Here is a 24,431-nt window from a genome sequence, read left to right as displayed (position 1 = left end):
TCCTTCCTGTACTTATTAGCTGCTGAATACTACAGAGGAAATTCTTTTCTTTTTGGAATGCTCTCTGATGACATCACGAGCACAGTTCTCTCTGCTGACGTTATTATAATAATAACACTATTTATTGTTGTCCTTAGTTGGATTTGAACCCAAGTCCCCAGCACTGCAAGGCAGCAGTGCTAACCACTGAGCCACCATGCTGCCCGTAGCATACATCTGCTATGCATGGTTGCTAAAATGGACAGAGATGTCAGCAGAGAGCACTGTGCTCGTGATGTCATCAGTGTTCCAAAAAGAAAGGAATTTCCTCTGTAGCATTCAGCAGCTAATAAGTACTGGAAGGAATAAGATTTTTTAATAGAAGTACTTTACAAATATGTTTAACTTTTTGCCCCCAGTTGATTTAAAAGAAAAAAGGTTTTCACCGGAGTACCCCCTTTAAATGAATGGGATGAGGGAAATGCCACCGGATATATGTGAAGGGGCCCTTAGCAGCGCCTACTCCCCCCCCCTTTCTTAACCCCTTAACGACCACGGACGTAAATGTATGTCCTGGCGGTACTTCGCGCACCAGGACGTACATTTATGGCCTGTGTATGACCGCGAGCATCGCAGCGGTGTTTGTGTCATACACGGCAGGTTCCGGCTGCTATTAGCAGCCAAGGACCCGCCGGTAATGGGCGACATCCGCGATCGCACGGATGTCCGCCATTAACAACTCAGATGCCATGAGCAGTAAAGATCCAGGCATCTGCGGCAAAGCGCACATTAAAATAGATAATCGGATCACCTGTAGCGCTGCCGTGGCGATTCGATTATCTGTAATGGCGGACGGCGGTCAATTCACCTGCCTCTGTCCGTTTCCCGGTGTCTTCTGCTCTGGTCTGAGATTGAGCAGGAGATAGCACTGATCAGTATTATCGGCTATGTCCCATGCATCGCACTAAACAGTATTAGCAATCAAATGACAGCCCCCTATGGGGACATAAAAAAGTTAAAAAAAAAAAAAAGTTTAAAAAAAAAAGTTTAAAAATGTTAAAAAAAAGTTTAAAAAAAAGTGAAAAATCCGGTCCCCCAATAAAAATGAAAATTGTCAATTTTTCCTATTTTACCCCCAAAAAGCGTAAAAGTTTTATTTTTTATTTTTAATAGACATATTTGAAATGGCATGATCCATGTAAAAAAGAAGGTCGCAGCAGCTGGGTCACAGTACTTTGAGGCTCTGGTCACTCAGTATTTGGTCTATAGGATTGTCCTTATTCCCATTTGTCTGACGGAGGTCACTGTATAGCCATTACAAAAGTGTATTGTGCAGAATGGGATTCTTTTGTCGATACCCTAATGTATAGGATTGTGTGGAGTGACCTTACATGGGTCGATTATATCCCTATATCCCTGTTTTCCAACCAGTGCACTTCCAACTGTTGCAAAACTACGACACCCAGCATGCCCGGACAGCCTTTGGCTGTCCGGGCATGCTGGGAGTCGTAGTTTTGCAGCCGCTTAAGACCCACTAAGTATAGGTACTTATATCCACTAAATATATAGGATAGTTAATTTAACCCATTTGCATCAGTCGGGGTTTTTGCTTAAAGTTCAATGCAAATCTATGGGAAATGTACGTTTCAGCATAACTTCCGTACGGCCGGAGATATTTCGATAATACTTGGTCGCATGTTACTTATATATGTTAAATAAAAATATATAAAATAGTTAAATTAACCCTAACCTACCCATGCAAGGACATGGGGTCGGGATTTGGGGACGAATGTTTTCTCCTTTATTGCTCAAGGATTGGCATCAAGGTACCTCAAGGATTAGGTAGGAAAAACCGGGCAGCGCTGGGTACTCAGCTAGTATATATATATATATATATATATATATATATATATATATATAAATAAATATATATGCAGCATGACCGCAGAGGTCAGAGTACAGAGCGTAACCCCTACTCCAAAGGGCTGACAAAAACCTAGGCGCCACGACAAAATGTAGTCGCCATGGTGACCTAGGATTTGTCAAGCCCTGTAATGGACGACCACCTATTGCCAGTATAGGTGGCAGAGACCCATAGCCCAGACTGTACCAATAGGTACCTACAGCAGCGCAAAACATATTACTACTGGCAAAGAATGCTGAGGAAACATTGGGGTATAGGTGACCCCACTAGAAATAAGAGCCATGGCCATGTGATCACACAATCAACTCTATTTGAATGACTAAACAGCAGCTGGAGAACTACAACTCCCAGCCGGGACTCTCTCTGCATCCTGAGAGTTGAAGTTCCAAGACAGCGCTGTGATCTTTTAGGGTCGCGTTCTCACTGACACGTCACCAACATGTGCGGCTCATAGGAAGCCAAAGCCGAGCAGTGTCCCCATGCCATGCATTCCCGCCAATACCTGGCACTCCGCCGCACCTGACAGGAGCAGCACAAGCAGCAAACTCACCTGACCGGCGAGATGACCCCCGGTAACCTGACAGGGCCGCAGCCAATCAGAGCTGGGGGCGCGAACTACGTCACTTCCTCAGGAACCCAGTGCTGTTTCAAGAGGGAAAACTGTACAGGAACGTCTTGTCTCCAGCCAGAGCCATTTAATGTGTGTTTGAATTGATGTTATATCAAATATGCCAGTGGTCTTCAACCTGCCGACCTCCAGATGTTGCAAAACTACAACTCCCAGCATGCCGTTGGCTGTCCGGGCATGCTGAGAGTTGTAGTTTTGCAGCATCTAGAGGTCCGCAGGTTGAAGACCACTGATATATGCAGTGCACTTGTTACGGTGACTGGGCCTGTCCTTATACACTGTCACAGCCTGCCCAACCCTCTTTTGGAGGGACAGTCCCTGTTCCTCTTATATAAATCCAGGGACTGACTGCACCTGGGACTCCGCAATAACCCTAAGGCCACATGGTGGAATTTCCAAATGGAATTCAGTGGAAATATTAAAGGGGTATTCCAGGAAAAAACATATATATGTATATATATATATATATATATATATATATATATATATATATATATATATATATCAACTGGCTCCAGAAAGTTAAACAGATTTGTAAATTACTTCTAGTAAAAAAATCTTAATCCTTTCAGTACTTATGAGCTTCTGAAGTTAAGGTTGTTCTTTTCTGTCTAAATCCTCTCTGATGACACCTGTCTCGGGAAATGCCCAGTTTAGAAGCAAATCCCCATAGCAAACCTCTTCTAAACTGGGCGTTTCCCGAGACAGGTGTCATCAGAGAGCACTTAGACAGAAAAGAACAACCTTAACTTCAGAAGCTCATAAGTACTGAAAGGATTAAGATTTTTTAATAGAAGTAATTTACAAATCTGTTTAACTTTCGGGAGCCAGTTGATTATATATATATATATATATATATATATATACACAAAAGTTTTTTTCCCTGGAATACCCCTTTAACCCCTTAAGGACTCAGGGTTTTTCCGTTTTTGCACTTTCGTTTTTTCCTCCTTACCTTTTAAAAATCATAACCCTTTAAATTTTCCACCTAAAAATCCATATTATGGCTTATTTTTTGCGTCGCCAATTCTACTTTGCAGTGACATTAGCCATTTTACCCAAAAATTCACGACGAAACGAAAAAAAAAAATCATTGTGCGACAAAATTGAAGAAAAAACACAATTTTGTAATTTTGGGGGCTTCCGTTTCTACGCAGTGCATATTTCGGTAAAAATTACACCTTATCATTATTCTGTATGTCCATACGGTTAAAATGATATCCTACTTATATAGGTTGGATATTGTCGTACTTCTGGAAAAAATCATAACTACATGCAGGAAAATGTATACGTTTAAAAATGTCCTGTCCTGACCCCTATAACTTTTTTATTTTTCCACGTACAGGGCGGTATGAGGGCTCATTTTTTGCGCCGTGATCTGAAGATTTTATCGGTACAATTTTTGTTTTGATCTGACTTTTTGATCACTTTTTATAAATTTTTTATGGTATAAAAAGTGACCAAAATACGCTTTTTTGGACTTTGGAATTTTTTTGCGCATACGCCATTGACCGTGCGGTTTAATTAATGATATATTTTTATAGTTCGGACATTTACGCACGCGGCGATACCACATATGTTTATTTTTATTTACACTGTTTAATTTTTTTTATGGGAAAAGGGGGGTGATTCAAACTTTTATTAGAGAAGGGGTTAAATGACCTTTATTAACACTTTTTTTAACTTTTTTTTTGCAGTGTTATAGCTCCCATAGGGACCTATAACACTGCACACACTGATCTCTCATCCTGATCACAGGAGTGTATTAACACGCCTGTGATCAGTGTTATCAGCGCTTGACTGCTCCTGCCTGGATCTCAGGCACGGAGCAGTCATTCGTCGATCGGACACCGTGGAGGCAGGTAAGGGCCCTCCCGGTGTCCTGTAAGCTGTTCGGGACGCCGCGATTTCACCGCGGCGATCCCGAACAGCCCGACTGACTAGCCGGGATACTTTCACTTTCGCTTTAGAAGCGGCGGTCAGCTTTGACCGCCGCTTCTAAAGGGTTAATACCGCACATTGCCACGATCGGCGATGTGTGGTATTAGCCGCGGGTCCCGGCCGTTGATGAGCGTTGGGACCGACGCGATGTGATGCGGGAGCCGGCGCAGGACGTAAATATACGTCCTGCGTCGTTAAAGGGTTAAGCTGCAGCAGAGTCCTATTCATTTCAATAGGATTCTGCTGCAACATGCACAAGGCAGAATTTCTGCAGTGGAAACATCCGCCGTGGAAATCCTGATTTCGGCGTCTCCACAAACAATAATTGGGGACGATTTATCAAAACTTGTCCAGAGGAAAAGTTGCCCCTAGCAACCAATCAGATTGCTTCTTTCATTTTTAACAAGGCCTCTGCAAAATTGAAGAAGCAATCTGATTGGTTGCTAGGGGCAACTTTTCCTTTGCACAGGTTTTGATAAATCTCCCCCCAATGAACAGGATTCCGAGCGGTTCTATGAACAGGCAAATTTGCAGAATGTACGCTCGTGTTTTCCAGCCAGACATTCCGCAAATTGTACACTGTGTGAACACAGCCCAAGGCTTCTTTCACACAGCCATTAGTAGACGGCCGTGTGACGGCCGTCGGGAGAGCCGGGCAGAATAGCGGGAGCAAAATGACTGCTTGTGCTGGATTTTTCACCCACTATTCATAACAGTGCCCGGCGGCCCCCATAATAGTAAATGGGAGCCGCCGGTACCTGTTGCATCCCCGTCATGAGAACGGTAAAAAAAAAAGAGACTTTGACGGCCGTTCTCGACGCGGAGCAACGGCTGTGTGAAAGGGGCCTAAGGCTAATTTTCCCAAAAAAAAATGTCTGGCTTTTTCTTGACCTGCAAAAAACACCACAAAAAAACTTCCCTATCATTTTGCACTCCCAAAAGATGCAGTTTCTGTGGTGTTTTTTTTACAAAAATAGTGCGGTTTTAGTCTTGCCATTTTTTTGTTTTGTTTTTTAAACAGCACCATTCCTGTCCACAGGTTGTGTGTAGTACTGCAGCAATACCAGACATCACCTCTGGACAAGAGTGGTGCTGTTTTTGCAAGAAAGAAGCAATGTTTTTCTTATCCTGTGAAACCCATTTTAGGGTGCGTTCACACGCTATTACTAGCAGCGGGTTGCCTGCCCGCTGTGGGAATCCCGCTGCGAATTACGCTACCATTGATATAAATGGGTCCACAGACAGTCCGCAATAGTGTCAGATTTGCGGACTGTCCGCGGACCCTTTCAAATGAATGGTAGCGTAACTCATAGCGGGAAACCCATTGCTAGTTACTAGCGTGTGAACGCACCCTAAGACAGGGCTGATCCTCCCAGGTGATTATTTATGAGCTCCTTTTCACACTGTTCGCTGTTGGATGACTGTGGGCAGATCAATCATGCACACTGCATATCCTATTGTCTTGAAGTAAACTTTTTATTGTGCGGTCTTAACCCTTGGGATGGTGATCCCTGTGAGTAGAGATGAGCGAACTTACAGTAAATTCGATTTGTCACGAACTGCTCGGCTCGGCAGTTGATGCCTTTTCCTGCATAAATTAGTTCAGCTTTCCGGTGCTCCGGTGGGCTGGAAAAGGTGGATATAGTCCTAGGAGACTCTTTCCTAGGAATGTATCCACCTTTTCCAGCCCACCAGAGCACCTGAAGGCTGAACTAATTTACTCAGGAAAAGTCATCAACTGCCGAGCCGAGAAGTTCGTGACGAATCGAATTTACTGCAAGTTCGCTCATCTCTACCTGTGAGCATGATAGAGGAATACCTACACATGGCACTGTATACCATTTACATTTACAAAATGATCTAAAAGGCACAATTTTAGACACACGACCCATTTTAGTATTCTTGGATTGGACAAGTTTATTTTCTAAAATAACAGGGAGTGTTTATAAGGTCACCGTATTAATACAAACACAAAGTTTACAGATCTACATGGCTTATTTGTAAGAACAATGTTGTCTCAGATACTAATGTTGTTATATAAAAAAACAAAGTTTTGTTTGTTTAGCTTTTTAAAAACGAAACATGCTGGTTGTTACATATATATATATACTTCAGAAATGTACTAAACAATAAAAATACAATACTCAGTTTAAAGGCTCTTCAGGTGGACTTGTTTTGCTCTATTTGCAGTGAGAAGCGTCCATGTATTATTACTATTATTATTACTTCCATAAATGTTTGGGAGGCCTAAGTGTCCTGAATCTGTTAAAGTATTATGCCTCTAGATTTGCTCAACTTGGGGTCGGAACACACTACGTTTTGGCCCCCATTAATAGTATCTGTCGGCATCCCGCCATAAACAGAATGCCGACAACCTGTTAACGGAAGCACCCCATTCACTTCTGCTTTCGAACGGAGTCACCCCTAGTGCTCTGTTCAGGACATATGCCCTATTTTAAGTGCACTCATGACAAGGGCTGTTGCGATTTTGAAATAGCACAAGTCCTGAAAGGAGTGACCAGGTGACTCCTTTCGGCCATAGAATTGAATGGGTCCACTGCGCTCGTTAACAGTATACTGCAGCATCACGTTCTTGGCGGAATGCCAACAGATACGATTTACGGGGGCCAAAACGTAGTGTGTTCCCACCCTTACTCTGGTTAATGCTTGGAGGGGGAGGATCCCCTGTGGATACTGCTGAAATCTGACTTGGTTTGACGGTTACCCTTATGTGTTCTTCTACATCTGTGGCCCACTTACTTTCTTCTGCACTCGTAGACCTTCATGCTCTCTTTCTTTGGAACCGGTAGGCTTTTGCTTCTCTCTCCAATCTGTCCCCTCTTCTCTCACTCCCCTGCTTCTTAAAGGGGTTCTCCGGTGCTTACACATCTTATCCCCTATCCAAAGGATAGGGGATAAGATGCCTGATCGCGGGAGTCCCACCGCTGGGGACGCCCGTGATCATGCACACGGCACCCCGTTTGTAATCAGTCCCCGGAGCGTGTTTGCTCCGGGTCTCATTACAGGCGACCACCGGGCCGGCGGCGTGTGACATCACGCTCCGCCCCTCAATGCAAGCCTACGGGAGGGGGCGTGATAGTTATGTTCCCTTCCTCCCCCCCTACTGATTCTGGGATTGTTCCCATATTGGCAATATGTATCATATATGGTGGAGTTGCCTAGTGGTTCATCATTTTTGGAGTAGATTTATAGATCTTTTGTGAGAACTGACAAGTTTTTCTTGTCCTTTTACCCCTTTTTGCCTTGAGTGATAAGCCTTCCCATATTCGGTTTAGACTATTCCGGCGCTCTAAGGCTGCATTCACACCACGTTTTAGCAATACAATTCCCGAATGCATTTTCAATTTGAAAACCATATGGCAAACGATGCATCCAGTTGTGTACGGTTTTGTACATATTTTTTTTCCCATACCTAAAACCGTAGCCTACCACGGTTTTTGGTGTGGGTGAAAAAAATAAACTTATTGAAACCGTTTTTTTTTTTTTTTTTTTTTTTTACATGGGAGTCAAAGGGAACCGTATGTGCCTACAGTTCCATCCAGTTTGCACCATAAGGTTTTTGACTTTGAAATTCCAAGAAAAAAAACTGCAATCAAACAAGTGAAACTTTCTTCATAAACTTTCTTAAACGAATGCAACCAGACATAATTTTTCAAACCGTATACCGGTTAAAATTTGTACACACGTTTTCACACATTTTAGTCAGGTTTTAAGGAATCTGTTTTTCCCATCAAAAACCTGATACTGGAACTGTATTGCAAAAACGTAGTGTGAATGCACCCTAATTTTATATTGTTTGCAGAAACAGCTTAACCTATCTTGGGCGGTCTTACTTGCGAGGGTTAATGCTGTAGTCCTCAATGAGAAGCTCTCGGCTATGAGAGAGGATGGGGTTGACAGATTTCAGAAGGTGTGGGAGCCCTGGCTATCTTCTGCTCATTGGGGGAGAGTTATCAAAACCTGTGCAAAGAAAAAGTTGCCCATAGCAACCAGATTTCATTTTTGAGAGGCCCTTTAAAACAAATGAAGCATTCTGATTGGTTGCTATGGGCAACTTTTCCTCTGCATATGATTTGCTAAGTCTCCCCCATTGCCCTGATCTTAGATATAATTTATTCCTGCACTGCTGTACGCTAGAGATGAGCGAACTTACAGTAAACTCGATTAGTCACGAACTTCTCGGCTCGGCAGTTGAGGGCTTATCCTGCGTAAATTAGTTCAGCTTTCAGGTGCTCCGGTGGGCTGGAAAAGGTGGATACATTCCTAGGAAAGAGTCTCCTAGGACTGTATCCACCTTTTCCAGCCCACGGGAGCACCTGAAAGCTGAACTAATTTATGCAGGAAAAGTCATCAACTGCCGAGCCGAGAAGTTCGTGATGAATCGAATTTACTGTAAGTTTGCTCATCTCTACTGTACACCACTGAGATAGTGTGTCTATTTTATTTGTTTTAAGTTTATCCCATCTTTATACTTTACTGCCTGGGTTGCTTCCCAGATATTATTGCAACTCATGACTATTTAATAAATGTGTTTGGTTTAAATACTAAAACCACAATACTCAAAACTGTGAATGTATTTTCTAATTCCTTCCTTTCTACTACTTGGTCTTATTGGTGCTCTGTCCTTTTTAATTAAAAGGGGTTATCCAGGTTTAGTAAAACATCTGCAGAAACAGTGCAATCCTTAGTTTGTGTGAGGTATTGGGATTCAATTCCATTAATGTGAATGGGGCAGATATACTACACACAATCTGAGGACAGGGGTAGCACTGTAAGAAAGAAAGCATCAGTGGTTTTCTAAACCCTTTTATGCAGGTTAAAAAAAAAAGCCTTTTAATCAGCTGGATCTGTTGAAAGAAGCAAACGTAACTTACCACTAGTCATTTTTTCTTTTTGTGACTAGGAAGTACTGCCGCCATAGTACTCCACCGGAAAACTTTTTATTTATTTATTTATTTATTTAATTTATTTTTTTAAATCAACTGGTGCCAGAAAGTTAAACAGATTTGTAAATTACTTCTATTTAAAAATCTTAATCCTTCCAGTACTTCTCAGCTGCTGTATGCTCCAGAGGAAGTTCTTTTTTAATTTCCTTTCTGCCTGACCACAGCGCTCTCTGCTGACACCTCTGTCCATGTCAGGAACTTCCTGACATGGACAGTGGTGTCAGCAGAGAGCACAGTAATCAGACAAAGGAAATTCAAAAATAAAATAACTTCCTCTTTAGTATACAGCAGCTGATAAGTACTGGAAGGATTAAGTTTTTTTTTTTTTTCTAAATAGAAGTAAATTTACAAATCTGTTTAAATGTTATTCAGCGGAGTACCCCTTTAAACAAACTCATTGATAATTGGATTTCTGAGAAATCACCACCACAGCACCCCTGAGCTTGGACCATCCAGATTGAAACAGGAAAAATAGCACCCCTGTGAGCCATTCGGCTATCTTCAGCTCTCCCATGGAGATATATGGAGGGAGCATGTCAGCCGCTGCTTTGTGCGGGGGTCGTGATGCGCCACTCCCAGGGAGAGCAGGGGTCCAGTATAGGAGATTGTGGGGGTCCCAGCAGGGGGACCCCCTGCAAACTAAAACTTATCCCCAATCCTTTGGATAGGGGGATATGTTTTTTGACATGATACATCTCCTTTAATGTGGTTTATGTACATACAGGGAGACTCCTGAATAGTCAATATTGAATAAGTCAGTACTACTACATTTGGCATACCCAAGTGTTTTGTATTATGAAAACATTTAGCTAGGCTGCAAATAAAACAAGAAATATTTTTTCCCCCCCATTTTAATATTTTGCTCACACATGCACAGAATGAAGACCCTGCTTCACATTATTTCCATCTTCATATTGAGTGTTTCACACAAGAGAAAAAAACAACTTACACTTTCAAAGAGTAACAGATTTAGATGAAATACAAAAAAAAAATATAATAAGTGATACAGCTCATATTTACCGGGCATGCAGTGTAGACTTTATATTTTTATTTTTTCTTCTACAAAGTTTACTACTCTTTTAGACAAGGGAGTGTGTCATCTGCACAACATATATCTTCCGGGAATGTCGAACTGAAGTAATTATGCTAATATTTAGTCCATAGCAGTCAATAAAACCTGCTTAACAAATAGTTACAATGTTTGAGACAGTAAAGTGTTTGGATCTCGTACAGTAATTTATTAGTAGACGACACAAAACATGCATTTTACATGCTAGATGCCCGAAGGATTCAGGTTCTCTCATGTGTCTGAACATGGGTCTTAAGTTCATCTTCTGATGCAAACCTCAGGAGGCAACTATTGCACTTATGAGGCATATCTGCAGAATGCCGAAAATCTAGGTGAGTTTTTAAGTCCTCCAGTTGGCCCGTTGAGTATTCACAATATTGGCACAAGTAGACACCTTCAGATGTATGCAGGCTTAAATGCTGACTATATTCTAACATGCCAGAAAAGCCTTTACCGCAGTCATCACAAACATGTGGGTAAAACCGTGTGTGCTCGATTGCCACATGCCTGTTCACATTGGTGTGGAGCCTGCTGCTAAAGCCACATACCTGGCAAACAAAGAAGTTCTTGCATTTATCAAAACTTATTTTATTTAAAAGACTGAATTGTCCACGCCCTCCATTGTTATAGGCATCGCTCAACTCTATTAGACGGCACGTGTGCTCATTCACTACATGGCTATGCAGATCCTCTGGGTCATTGGTCTCGTGCTCACAGAACTGGCATATATATTGTTCATCACAACTGTGCTCCTGAAAGTGCAGATACAGTTCACTACTAGTGCAAAACTGCAAGTCACACTGCTCACACCAGTAGAGAAAGTCATTGAAGTGGGCATCTGCTACATGTTGGCTGAGACTTTCAAACGAGCAGGTCTTGTATTCACAGTGCTTACAGTTCAGCTGCTCCTCTTCGTGCACTTTTCCATGTTCCAGCAATAGCTCATCACTGGGAAACGTCTGCTTGCAAACCTTGCAGACGTGAGACTCTGCACACTTGTGCTTCAGAATCATATGCTGTTTCAGATCGGAGAAGTATTTGCTGTTGTAGTCACACTGCTCACAACGAAAGAGGCCACTACTGTTGGCCCTCAGCAATGGCCACTTCTGAGCTGCTGTCAGATTGGAGGAGGGGCTGCCTTCCGGGCTTTCCTGTATCTGAAGGGGGACATCTTTTATTTCCTCCTCAATGACCGGGGATGGAACACACTCTGGCTCTTCTGTATGGACTTCTACAACTGCATCTTCATGAACTGGTTGGGGGATTAGTGTGGGAGACTCGCACAGGTCTCTACTTTCTCCATTAGTACTCGGCTGTTCTTCTAAAGAGAAAACAGGGGCATTACTGTTATATATTATTCACACACGTTCTATTGATCACATAACTACAGAGACTAAAAGGAACAAAATGACTCAAAGACAAACATATTGGTCCAGAATTATCAAACTGTGTGAGAGAAAGTGGAGGGATTTTCCCACAGCAGCCAATCACAGCTCAGCTAACGAGCTCTGATAAAGTGAAAGCTGAGCTGTGATTGGTTGCTGTGGGAAATCACCCCACTTTTTCTCTCACACAGTTTGATAAATCTGGGCCATAGAACAGTACAATGAAGTTTCTACATGACCCAACCAAATAATGCAAAAATCAGACTCTAAATAGAAAACATTTAAAAATGGGCACTCATTAAAGTAAACTTTTCATATAATATTAGATCTTTAAAAAATAATCTAATATATTTCTTAAAAAAAAAGAAAAAAAAAATCCTGACCACTAGGTGTCACCCTACTTGGTCTAGGTTGGCATTCCCCCCCCCCCCCCCCCTCACGTAATGCATGTTCTGACCACTGCTTGCCAGGGCAGTGGTCCCACTGCAAGAAGTCATGTCCGCGCAGCTTGCTCTCTGCCTGTATATGAAAACAGGCAGAGAGCGAGCGAGGTGTTCGTGCGCGCACCTAATTTACATATGCCCGCCCCATGCATCTCCCCCGTAGTCCTCCTGTATTATTCATCCTGCTGCACGCAACCCCAGTGCAGCGCAGGCGTGGAGAGAAGAGAGAGAGGACCATATAATCTGCACAGACAGGAAGAAGGGCAGAAGCCGGCCCTGGCAGGCATCAGATGACGTTGCGCCTGCCGGGCCATGCCCACTTCCTGCCTCACTGGAACACCGATGACTGAGCAGGCCGGGGGGGGGTCGAGGGTTTTAAAGAATAAAAGGCAGGATTAGTGTCAGGATCAGATGTTGAAGGGATTTAGGGACAGATCAGTTTATGATAGGTACTCTTTAAAAGGTCAAGAAGCCGTAACCTAATTTTATACTATTCTAGACAAGGAAAATAGTTGCACATTCCACCTGCACCAGGAATCACACAAGAGAAACCATTGTAGTTTTTATAGACCATCAAACATAACATGCTTATGCTACACCCAGACCTGCATTATGAACAGAAGCCACTGTGGTCTGACCGGAAGTAGTTTTAGAACTGTGCCCCCCCACCACCAAATATAGCAAAACTACAAGTCCCAGCATGACCAGACAACAATGGAAACCACTGACAAATTAGAATCCATAGGATTCTGGCCTGGTGTCACACAAATGTAAATAGCCTAGGCCAGAGTTCCCCCAACCAGGGTGCCTCCAGCTGTTGCAAAACTACAACTCCCAGCATGCCCGGACAGCCAACGGCTGTCCTGGCATGCTGGGAGTTGTAGTTTTGCAACAGCTGGAGGCACCCTGGTTGGGGGAACTCTGGCCTAGGATTATGTGGTCATGCAATCACTACTTTTAAACCACATCAGTAAAACAGATCTATTAAACTAAAGACATTAATTCCATCTTCCATTACACACCTTCATATTCTGGAACTTTAGGATCAGCTTGAATTATAGAACAGACACTGTAACAGTGATCAAAATATATCCCATTATTTTCTATTGTTTTGACTGGAATAGTGACATCTAGAAAAAGAAAAAAGAAGATGGTATTTGAAATATGTAATAAGATAATGTTATACATTTATATTCTGAAAATACAAAGCTCATACGAGGAAACATCTGGTTTTATAACCTTACCTGGAGAGGCAACAGCAGCGGAAGTCTGTCCTGCATAGCGAGAAGGGAACGAGGTCTTCCTTTTGCGTTTCTTAGGATGTTCATTCATATCTCTGTGCTCTAAAAACGGATATAAGCTTTTTATTCACCTTACAGTAATATGAAAATGTTATTTTCCCCAACAAGCCAATATGACTGAAAAAGGGCTGTTTTAACCCCTTAATGACTCAGCCCATTTGGGCCTTAAGGACTCAGACAATTTTATTTTTACGTTTTCGAACCCGAACCAAAACTACAACTCCCAGCATATTACACTTTATAGTTCTACAGTTCAGGTTATGGTGCAACATGCTGGAAGTTGTAGTTTTGGTTCGGCCGTGTTTGTGTGCATCCGTGGGGCTCTTGGTTGGCGGGTGAGTATGAAGGGTGGGATTCTGGGGGTGCAATTTAGTGCGGGTGGCCAGAAGCCACTGAAAATAAAGACACAGGCCCTTGGGCACTGCCCTAATGCCCGACGTGTCAGTCCTTCCCTGTACAAAACATTCATGCATACACATATCCTACATACACTGGCCACTGCCCCCATATCATACATATACACACACAAACCCGCCACTGCCCCCCCCCCACATCATACATTACATACACACATCACACATACATTATACACATACACACACTCACACCATACATATGCACACATCATACATACACCCGCCGCTGCCCCCCTACATCATACATTACATACACACATCACACACACAAATCATACACACATCATAGACATATCCCCATACATACACACAGACATCATACACACATCCATTGACACCATACATATACAACCACCGTTCCTGCCACCGCCTGCCCTCTCGGCCTCCTCACCTGAGCTGGCCATGAGTGGACATCAGAGCTGTAGTCCCGGCACAATAAAGACCCGCCGGCCGGTGTGAGGTTGCATGGGTTTGAAAATCTCACCTCACACCGGACGTCCCTTCCCCTCCCCCCGCAAACTTTTAAGGCTGCATTCACACAATGAATTTCTCTGTTTAGGAACTTCAGTCAGAAGTTCCGTCACTACAGCTGCGAAACCCGTCCGTTACAAAACCCGACGGCCGTGACTAAATTGCATTGCAGCCTATGGGGTTTTGTAACTGCCCGTTTGCACCCGTATATGCCCGTAATTCATGCGTTATTATGCATGCAGTAATTTTTACGCCACGATGTCCCGTCACTGTATAACACCCGTAATGAATTATGGGCATATATACGGGTGCAAACAGGCAGTTACAAAACCCCATAGGCTGCAATGCAATTTAGTCACGGCCGTCAGGGGTTTTCTAACGGCCGGGTTTCGCAGCTGTAGTGACAGAACTTCTGACAGAAGTTCCTAAACGGAGAAATTCATAGTGTGAAAGCAGCCTAACCTCCCCGTGGTAGATTAGGTCCTGTGGAGACAGCAGGGGAGGGGAGGAGCTGTGTACGTCCTCGCTCTCCCCCTGCTTCTTGTGTAATGTAGAGCTGTGTCCTCCATCCTCTAGGGGGGGGGGGGGGGGAAGATACGGGTGCTCTGCGGTCAGCTGGGGGCCGCCGCCGCCCCATACATACACCCTGAGCGCCGGTGTGAGGTGCAGACTTGCATCCGCTCTTGCGCCTCACACCGGCATTAAAGAAAAATAGGGGGGGAAGTCGGTCTGTCCCTGCTTGCCCGATACAGGGCTAAATCGGTGCCCAGAACTACTTGTCCCGGGCGTCGGGCGATAGGATTTCCACATCCCTGAATGCCATCACTCACTTTACCATAAAATGTATGGGGCAACCAAAAAAATACAATTTGTGTCGGGAAATTAAAAAGAAAACCGCAATTTTGCAAGGTTTCGTTTTCACGCCGTACAATTTACGGTAAAAATGACGTGTTCTTTATTCTTTGGGTCAATACGATTAAACTTTTTAACCAAATTAGTACATTTAAAATCCCCCTATTTTGAAGACCTATAACTTTTATTTTTCCGTAAAAGCGGCGGTATGAGGGCTCATTTTTTGCGCCGTGATCTGTACTTTTTATTGATACCATCTTTGCTTATATAAAACTTTTAGTGTCCGCAATGCTGCAGATGCAGTAATCTGTATTGATCACTGCATCTGAGGGGTTAATGGCGGACATCTGCGCAATTGCAGATGTCGGCCATTACCGGCGGGTCCCTGGCTGCTATCAGCAGCCGGGACCTGTCACGCATGATCCGGGCATCGCTCTTATGCTCGCAGTTATGTATAGGACGTAAATGTACATTTACGACCTGCGTCGTTAAGGGGTTACAGGTTTATAGCCTGCAGTGGAGACCGTCCTGCTCCAGCTATTAGCTGTGGATTTTGCTGTTATTAACTTCTTAAGGACTCTGGTTTTTTCATTTTTGCACTGTGTTAAAAATTACATCTTATCTTTATTCTGTAGGTCCATAGGATTACAAAAATATCCAAAGTTGTTATTTTACTTGTCAAAAAAAAATTATAACTTTTTATACAAAATTTTGTATGCTTTCAATTGTTCCCTTCTGACCCCATAATTTTTTTTATTTTTCCATATACAAGGATGTGTGAGGGCTCATTTTTTTGCGCCGTGGTCTGTAGTATTTATTGGTACCATTTTTGTTTTGATGGGACTTTATGGTGGCTTTTTATTAATTTTCTTCTGGTATGTGATGTGACAAGATGTGCAATTTTTTATGTGTATGGTAAATAAACATTATATTTTAATAGCTTGTACATTTACATATGCGGCAATACCACGTTTGTTATTCTAATTTTAACCCCTCAGCCCCCTTTTGCCGTTTTTGCATTTTCATTTTTTCCTCATCACCTTCTAAAAATCATAACCCTTTCAATTTTGCACATAAAATTCCATATGATGGCTTATTTTTTGAGTCACCAATTCTACTTTGTAGTGACATCAGTCATTTTACCAAAAAATTGTGTGACAAAATTGAAGAAAAAAAATTTCATTTTGTAACTTTTGGGGGCTTCCGTTTCTACGCAGTACATTTTTCTGTAAAAATGACACCTTATCTTTATTCTGTACGTCCATACGGTTAAAATGATACACTACTTATATAGGTTGGATTTTGTATTACTTCAAAAAAAAAAAATCATAACTACATGCAAGAAAATTGATACGTTTAAAATTGTCATCTTCTGACCCCTGTAACTTTTTTATTTTTCCAGGTACGGGCCGGTATGAGGCTCATTTTTTGCGCCGTATTCCGAAGTTTTTAGCGGTACCATTTTTGCATTGATTGGACTTTTTGTTCGCTTTTTATTAATATTTTTTATGATATAAAAAGTGACCAAAAATACGCTATGTTGGACTTTGGAATTTTTTTACGTGTACGCCATTGACCGTGAGATTTAATTAACGATATATTTTTATAGTTCGGACATTTACGCACGCGGCGATACCACATATTTTTATTTACACAGTTTTTTTTTTTCATGGGAAAAGGGGGGTGATTCAAACTTTTTTTTATTAGGGAAGGGGTTAAATGACCTTTTAACTTTTTTTTTGTTTTTTTTCACTTTTTTTTGCAGTGTTACAGCTCCCATAGGGGGCTATAACACTGCACACACTGAGCTTTTACCCTGATCCCTGCAAAGCCATAGCTTTGCATGGATCAGCGTTCTAGGGGCTCGATTGCTCAAGCCTGTAGCTCAGGCTTGGAGCAGTCAAAGCAAGATCAGACGCGACGGAGTAAGGTAAGGGGGGTCTCCGCTCGCGTCCTAGCTGATCGGGACATCGCGATTTTATCGTGATGTCCCGATCAGCCTGACTGAGCTGCCGGGAAGCATTTACTTTCACTTTCAGACATGGCGGTCAACTTTGATCGCCGCGTCTGAAGGGTTGTCGCGCGCTATTAGCCCAGGGTCCCGGCTATGACTAGCAGCTGGGACCGACGCGGTGTGATGAGGGGTCACGGCATGACCCCGTTTTAAACACCGGGACTGGGCTCAGGGCGTACAAGTACACCCTGAGTCCTTAAGAGGTTAAAATGGGAACAGGTGGGTGATTTAAACTTATTAGGAAGGGAGCTTATTCACATTTATAAATTTTTATTTTTTACCCATAGGGTACTATTACTTGCAATCTTTGGATTACATACACTGTTTAATGCTGTGTGATCGCACAGCATTGATCAGTGTTTCCAGCACTACAGTGTGCTCTCTAGACTACCAATTCTTAGCATTTAGACGCAGCAATCAAAGTGTAAAGGGTTAATATCAGACATCGGCCCGATCAGCGATGTTGTACACTGAGGGGCTTGTATGTAATACACCCCCTGACTCTATACTCCCAACCCATCACCTGATATTCACTCCATTATTAAAATTAAGCTCACATCCATCTGACCGATTCCCTAAATTGTCAGGCAAACTATAAACCCTCACATCTCAGGAATGGATATATCAATAAAAGGTGTGTGATCTGGGCAGCTTAAACTATTTAATGAAAATGCTATTTTTTTTTGGGTTGGCCACAGCTCTTCCTTAACAGCCCAACAAGCAAAAGATTTTCCTATTCAGGTGTAGACACAACTAGACATGCCCTCCATACTATGAGTCCAGCAGCAGCAGTTATAACTATTAGAATTATACTCACATGTGTTTTCCAATCACGTCTCATGGGCCAGAGGTGACAAGTCTTCTAGGAGTCTTATTCTATAGAAAGACAATGTTACAGTTTAAGGCAGGATTAGAGCTCTATAGGCACGCTACACGACAGGAGTAAAGCTCGGTAGGCACGCTACACGACAGGAGTAAAGCTCGGTAGGCACGCTACACGACAGGAGTAAAGCTCGGTGGGCACGCTACACGACAGGAGTAAAGCTCGGTGGGCACGCTACACGACAGGAGTAAAGCTCGGTGGGCACGCTACACGACAGGAGTAAAGCTCGGTGGGCACGCTACACGACAGGAGTAAAGCTCGGTGGGCACGCTACACGACAGGAGTAAAGCTCGGTGGGCACGCTACACGACAGGAGTAAAGCTCGGTGGGCACGCTACACGACAGGAGTAAAGCTCGGTGGGCACGCTACACGACAGGAGTAAAGCTCGGTGGGCACGCTACACGACAGGAGTAAAGCTCGGTGGGCACGCTACACGACAGGAGTAAAGCTCGGTGGGCACGCTACACGACAGGAGTAAAGCTCGGTGGGCACGCTACACGACAGGAGTAAAGCTCGGTGGGCACGCTACACGACAGGAGTAAAGCTCGGTGGGCACGCTACACGACAGGAGTAAAGCTCGGTGGGCACGCTACACGACAGGAGTAAAGCTCGGTGGGCACGCTACACGACAGGAGTAAAGCTCGGTGGGCACGCTACACGACAGGAGTAAAGCTCGGTGGGCACGCTACACGACAGGAGTAAAGCTCGGTGGGCACGCTACACGACAGGAGTAAAGCTCGGTGGGCACGCTACACGACAGGAGTAAAGCTCGGTGGGCACGCTACACGACAGGAGTAAAGCTCGGTGGGCACGCTACACGACAGGAGTAAAGCTCGGTGGGCACGCTACACGACAGGAGTAAAGCTCGGTGGGCACGCTACACGACAGGAGTAAAGCTCGGTGGGCACGCTACACGACAGGAGTAAAGCTCGGTGGGCACGCTACACGACAGGAGTAAAGCTCGGTGGGCACGCTACACGACAGGAGTAAAGCTCGGTGGGCACGCTACACGACAGGAGTAAAGCTCGGTGGGCACGCTACACGACAGGAGTAAAGCTCGGTGGGCACGCTACACGACAGGAGTAAAGCTCGGTGGGCACGCTACACGACAGGAGTAAAGCTCGGTGGGCACGCTACACGACAGGAGTAAAGCTCGGTGGGCACGCTACACGACAGGAGTAAAGCTCGGTGGGCACGCTACACGACAGGAGTAAAGCTCGGTGGGCACGCTACACGACAGGAGTAAAGCTCGGTGGGCACGCTACACGACAGGAGTAAAGCTCGGTGGGCACGCTACACGACAGGAGTAAAGCTCGGTGGGCACGCTACACGACAGGAGTAAAGCTCGGTGGGCACGCTACACGACAGGAGTAAAGCTCGGTGGGCACGCTACACGACAGGAGTAAAGCTCGGTGGGCACGCTACACGACAGGAGTAAAGCTCGGTGGGCACGCTACACGACAGGAGTAAAGCTCGGTGGGCACGCTACACGACAGGAGTAAAGCTCGGTGGGCACGCTACACGACAGGAGTAAAGCTCGGTGGGCACGCTACACGACAGGAGTAAAGCTCGGTGGGCACGCTACACGACAGGAGTAAAGCTCGGTGGGCACGCTACACGACAGGAGTAAAGCTCGGTGGGCACGCTACACGACAGGAGTAAAGCTCGGTGGGCACGCTACACGACAGGAGTAAAGCTCGGTGGGCACGCTACACGACAGGAGTAAAGCTCGGTGGGCACGCTACACGACAGGAGTAAAGCTCGGTGGGCACGCTACACGACAGGAGTAAAGCTCGGTGGGCACGCTACACGACAGGAGTAAAGCTCGGTGGGCACGCTACACGACAGGAGTAAAGCTCGGTGGGCACGCTACACGACAGGAGTAAAGCTCGGTGGGCACGCTACACGACAGGAGTAAAGCTCGGTGGGCACGCTACACGACAGGAGTAAAGCTCGGTGGGCACGCTACACGACAGGAGTAAAGCTCGGTGGGCACGCTACACGACAGGAGTAAAGCTCGGTGGGCACGCTACACGACAGGAGTAAAGCTCGGTGGGCACGCTACACGACAGGAGTAAAGCTCGGTGGGCACGCTACACGACAGGAGTAAAGCTCGGTGGGCACGCTACACGACAGGAGTAAAGCTCGGTGGGCACGCTACACGACAGGAGTAAAGCTCGGTGGGCACGCTACACGACAGGAGTAAAGCTCGGTGGGCACGCTACACGACAGGAGTAAAGCTCGGTGGGCACGCTACACGACAGGAGTAAAGCTCGGTGGGCACGCTACACGACAGGAGTAAAGCTCGGTGGGCACGCTACACGACAGGAGTAAAGCTCGGTGGGCACGCTACACGACAGGAGTAAAGCTCGGTGGGCACGCTACACGACAGGAGTAAAGCTCGGTGGGCACGCTACACGACAGGAGTAAAGCTCGGTGGGCACGCTACACGACAGGAGTAAAGCTCGGTGGGCACGCTACACGACAGGAGTAAAGCTCGGTGGGCACGCTACACGACAGGAGTAAAGCTCGGTGGGCACGCTACACGACAGGAGTAAAGCTCGGTGGGCACGCTACACGACAGGAGTAAAGCTCGGTGGGCACGCTACACGACAGGAGTAAAGCTCGGTGGGCACGCTACACGACAGGAGTAAAGCTCGGTGGGCACGCTACACGACAGGAGTAAAGCTCGGTGGGCACGCTACACGACAGGAGTAAAGCTCGGTGGGCACGCTACACGACAGGAGTAAAGCTCGGTGGGCACGCTACACGACAGGAGTAAAGCTCGGTGGGCACGCTACACGACAGGAGTAAAGCTCGGTGGGCACGCTACACGACAGGAGTAAAGCTCGGTGGGCACGCTACACGACAGGAGTAAAGCTCGGTGGGCACGCTACACGACAGGAGTAAAGCTCGGTGGGCACGCTACACGACAGGAGTAAAGCTCGGTGGGCACGCTACACGACAGGAGTAAAGCTCGGTGGGCACGCTACACGACAGGAGTAAAGCTCAGTGGGCACGCTACACGACAGGAGTAAAGCTCGGTGGGCACGCTATACGACAGAAGTAAAGCTCGGTGGGCACGCTATACGACAGGAGTAAAGCTCGGTGGGCACGCTATACGACAGGAGTAAAGCTCGGTGGGCACGCTATACAACAGGAGTAAAGCTCGGTGGGCACGCTATACAACAGGAGTAAAGCTCAGTGGGCTCCCCCATTGTCCTGCTGGAAGACCCAAGATCTCGGACACAAACCCAGCTTTCTGACACTGGGTTGTACAGTGCGACCCAAAATCCGTTAATCTTCAGATTTCATGATGCCTTGTACACATTCCAGGCACCCAGTGCAAGAGGCAGCAAAACAACCCCAAAACATCATTGAACCTCCACCATATAATACTGTAAATACTGTGTTCTTTTCTTTGTAGGCCTCATTCCGTTTTCGGTAAACAGTAGAATGATGCGAATTCAAATAGAGAAAACCGACATTGTCGCACATCCACAATGATCTAAGGCTTCTCAGCAACATTTATTAAACTAACAGGTTGTTATTGTACTTTATGATCATGAAGTGCAAGCCCACTAGCCACGTCACGGCCATTCACATTGTGCTCTCTATCCCCCTTTTTGTTGTTTTTACTTGATCTGCACTCTACCCCTCCCCCTCAGCCCTGCCCCTTCCACAGGGCCCCTTCCTTTCTGGCAGCCTCCCAGTCTGACTTGTTCACACTGGTGCAGTGGGGCATCCATTGCTGCCACGGCACTGTGTCTATGGGGAGGCGCTGCCCTGTGACTGGTTTGAGCGGCATTGGGGCTGATCTGCCAGTGGGTCGTTCCCCCTGTGGGCACTGGTGTTGGGGCAGTGGTGGTCGCCACTCAGTGCTATGCCATTTTATGCTAGGGACGTTAGGGACCCACTACTTACAGGTGGCTGTGATGTAGCTGGTGGACTTGCACTTCATGATCATAAAGTACAATAACGACCTGTTAGTTTAATAAATGTTGCTGAGAAACCTTAGATCATTGTACATGTTGTGGATGTGCCACCATGTCTGTTTTCTCTATTTGAATTCAAAGTAGAATGATGTGCTTTCCCAAAAAGCTCTATCTTGGTCTTATCTGTCCACAAGACGTGTTCCCAGAAGGATTTTGGCTTACTCAAGTTCATTTTGGCAAAATGTAGTCTTGCTTTATTATGTCTCTGTCAGCAGTGGGGTCCTCCTGGGTCTCCTGCCATAGCGTTTTATTTCATTTAAATGTCGACAGATGATCCCTGAGCCTGCAGGACAGCTTGATTATCTTTGGAACTTGTCTGGGGCTGCTTATTCACCATCTGGACTATCCTGCGTTGACACCTGTCATCAATTATTCTCTTCAGTCCACACCCAGGGAGATTAGCTACAGTGCCATGGGTTGCAAACTTCTTGATAATGTTGTGCACTGTGGGCAAAGGCAAATCTAGATCTCTGGAGATGAACTTGTAACCACAATTTTAGTTCTCAAGTCCTCAGATCGTTCTCATCTCCTCTTTCTGTTGCCCATGCTTAGTGTGGCGCACACACAGACATACAATGCAGATTAAATGAACTTCTCTCCTTTTTATAGGCTTGCGAGAGTGATTTTTATATTGCCCACACCTGTTACTTGCCCCCGGTGAGTATAAAGGAGCATCACATGCTTGAAACAATCTTATTTTTCCCCAATTTTGAAAGGGTGCCAATAATTTTGTCCAGCCCATTTTTGGAGTTTGGTGACATTATGTCTAATTTGCTTTTTTTCTCCCTTTTTGGTTTAGTTCCAATACACACAAAGGGAATAAACGTGTGTATAGCAAAACATGTGTTACTGCAATCCTTTACGGCCATGACTATATATACGGTGGGGTTAGAGATTTATAGGCATAATATCTAGACACGGTGGGGTTAGAGCTTTACAGGTGTATATATTATACATATACGGTGGGATTTCTATGGTGGGATTAGAGTTTTACAGCTACACTCTATGGTGGGATTAGAGCTTTACAGGTACACTATGGTGGGATTAGAGCTTTACAGGTACACTATGGTGGGATTAGAGCTTTACAGGTACACTATGGTGGGATTAGAGCTTTACAGGTACACTCTATGGTGGGATTAGAGCTTTACAGGTACACTCTATGGTGGGATTAGAGCGTTACAGGTACACTCTATGGTGGGATTAGAGCGTTACAGGTACACTCTATGGTGGGATTAGAGCTTTACAGGTACACTCTATGGTGGGATTAGAGCTTTACAGGTACACTCTATGGTGGGATTAGAGCTTTACAGGTACACTCTATGGTGGGATTAGAGCTTTACAGGTACACTCTATGGTGGGATTAGAGCTTTACAGGTACACTCTATGGTGGGATTAGAGCTTTACAGGTACACTCTATGGTGGGATTAGAGCTTTACAGGTACACTCTATGGTGGGATTAGAGCTTTACAGGTACACTCTATGGTGGGATTAGAGCTTTACAGGTACACTCTATGGTGGGATTAGAGCTTTACAGGTACACTCTATGGTGGGATTAGAGCTTTACAGGTACACTCTATGGTGGGATTAGAGCTTTACAGGTACAATCTATGGTGGGAATAGGATTCCATCAAATAACAAGCTCCTTATCAGGATGATGGATGGTTGAGCTCCTCATCTCCCACCATGACCCCTGTGACCTTTCACCCCGGCAGGCTCTGATCTCCCAGCTGCGGTCAGATGAGTAGGCTGGGAGGAAAGTGCCGCAGCCGGGAGACACCGCGTCCTGACGCACAATCTATATTATACGACCTAAAACTGGGCAGGAAAATGAATGAGGACACCACACACATTACCTATGTATAGCAGGATGCTCCTACACCGGGACCGAGCAATGTACAGGGCCGGGAAACACGGCATAAAATGGCGACCAGAACGAGCTCAACTACCGCCGCCTCTCTCCTGACAGGCCGGAAAGTCACGTAACACAAGCTCAACCCACCCCGAAACCCGAGAGCAGCGAGAGGCGGACAGAAAGGCACCGGCAATGAGAGTGTGAGGGAAATGACAGCGACATCTAGCGGTCGCCCCCTTTACTACAGAGACAGGTAATTAGACGATACAATGAGGAAGCTGCCAGAGAAAGGCCCTCCCACTAATCTGGA

The 24,431-nt window shown here is 45.2% G+C and overlaps 3 protein-coding genes across 5 annotated transcripts in view; 1 reads left to right on the top strand and 2 right to left on the bottom strand.

Annotated features, from left to right (window-relative positions):
* Nucleotides 1-2,603, bottom strand: part of MFN1 (mitofusin 1) — a 41,746-nt gene extending 39,143 nt beyond the window's left edge. The window contains exon 1 of one of the 3 annotated variants that reach the window (XM_056565235.1): nt 2,454-2,603. The gene's annotated coding sequence lies outside the window, so the exon portion shown is untranslated. The other 2 variants (XM_056565236.1, XM_056565238.1) reach the window with 2 other exon arrangements.
* Nucleotides 2,604-10,713: 8,110 nt separating this feature from the next.
* Nucleotides 10,714-24,276, bottom strand: ZNF639 (zinc finger protein 639). Its single transcript, XM_056565230.1, has 5 exons — nt 24,123-24,276; nt 18,208-18,266; nt 13,581-13,679; nt 13,359-13,466; nt 10,714-11,829 (listed from the first exon to the last, which is right to left on the bottom strand). Exons 3-5 carry the CDS (start codon nt 13,666-13,668, stop codon nt 10,730-10,732), a joined length of 1,296 nt encoding a protein of 431 aa, XP_056421205.1. The 5' UTR covers nt 13,669-13,679; nt 18,208-18,266; nt 24,123-24,276; the 3' UTR covers nt 10,714-10,729.
* KCNMB3 (potassium calcium-activated channel subfamily M regulatory beta subunit 3) overlaps nt 24,256-24,431 on the top strand; it is a 77,595-nt gene continuing 77,419 nt past the window's right edge. The window contains exon 1 of the mRNA XM_056565234.1: nt 24,256-24,374. Within this exon, the coding sequence (XP_056421209.1) occupies nt 24,331-24,374 (44 nt within the window). The 5' untranslated portion in view covers nt 24,256-24,330. The remainder of the gene's footprint in view (nt 24,375-24,431) is intronic.

This window comes from Hyla sarda, chromosome 3 (assembly GCF_029499605.1).
Source record: "Hyla sarda isolate aHylSar1 chromosome 3, aHylSar1.hap1, whole genome shotgun sequence".
Lineage (NCBI taxonomy): Eukaryota > Metazoa > Chordata > Amphibia > Anura > Hylidae > Hyla > Hyla sarda.
This window is presented reverse-complemented; position numbering and strand designations above follow the sequence as displayed.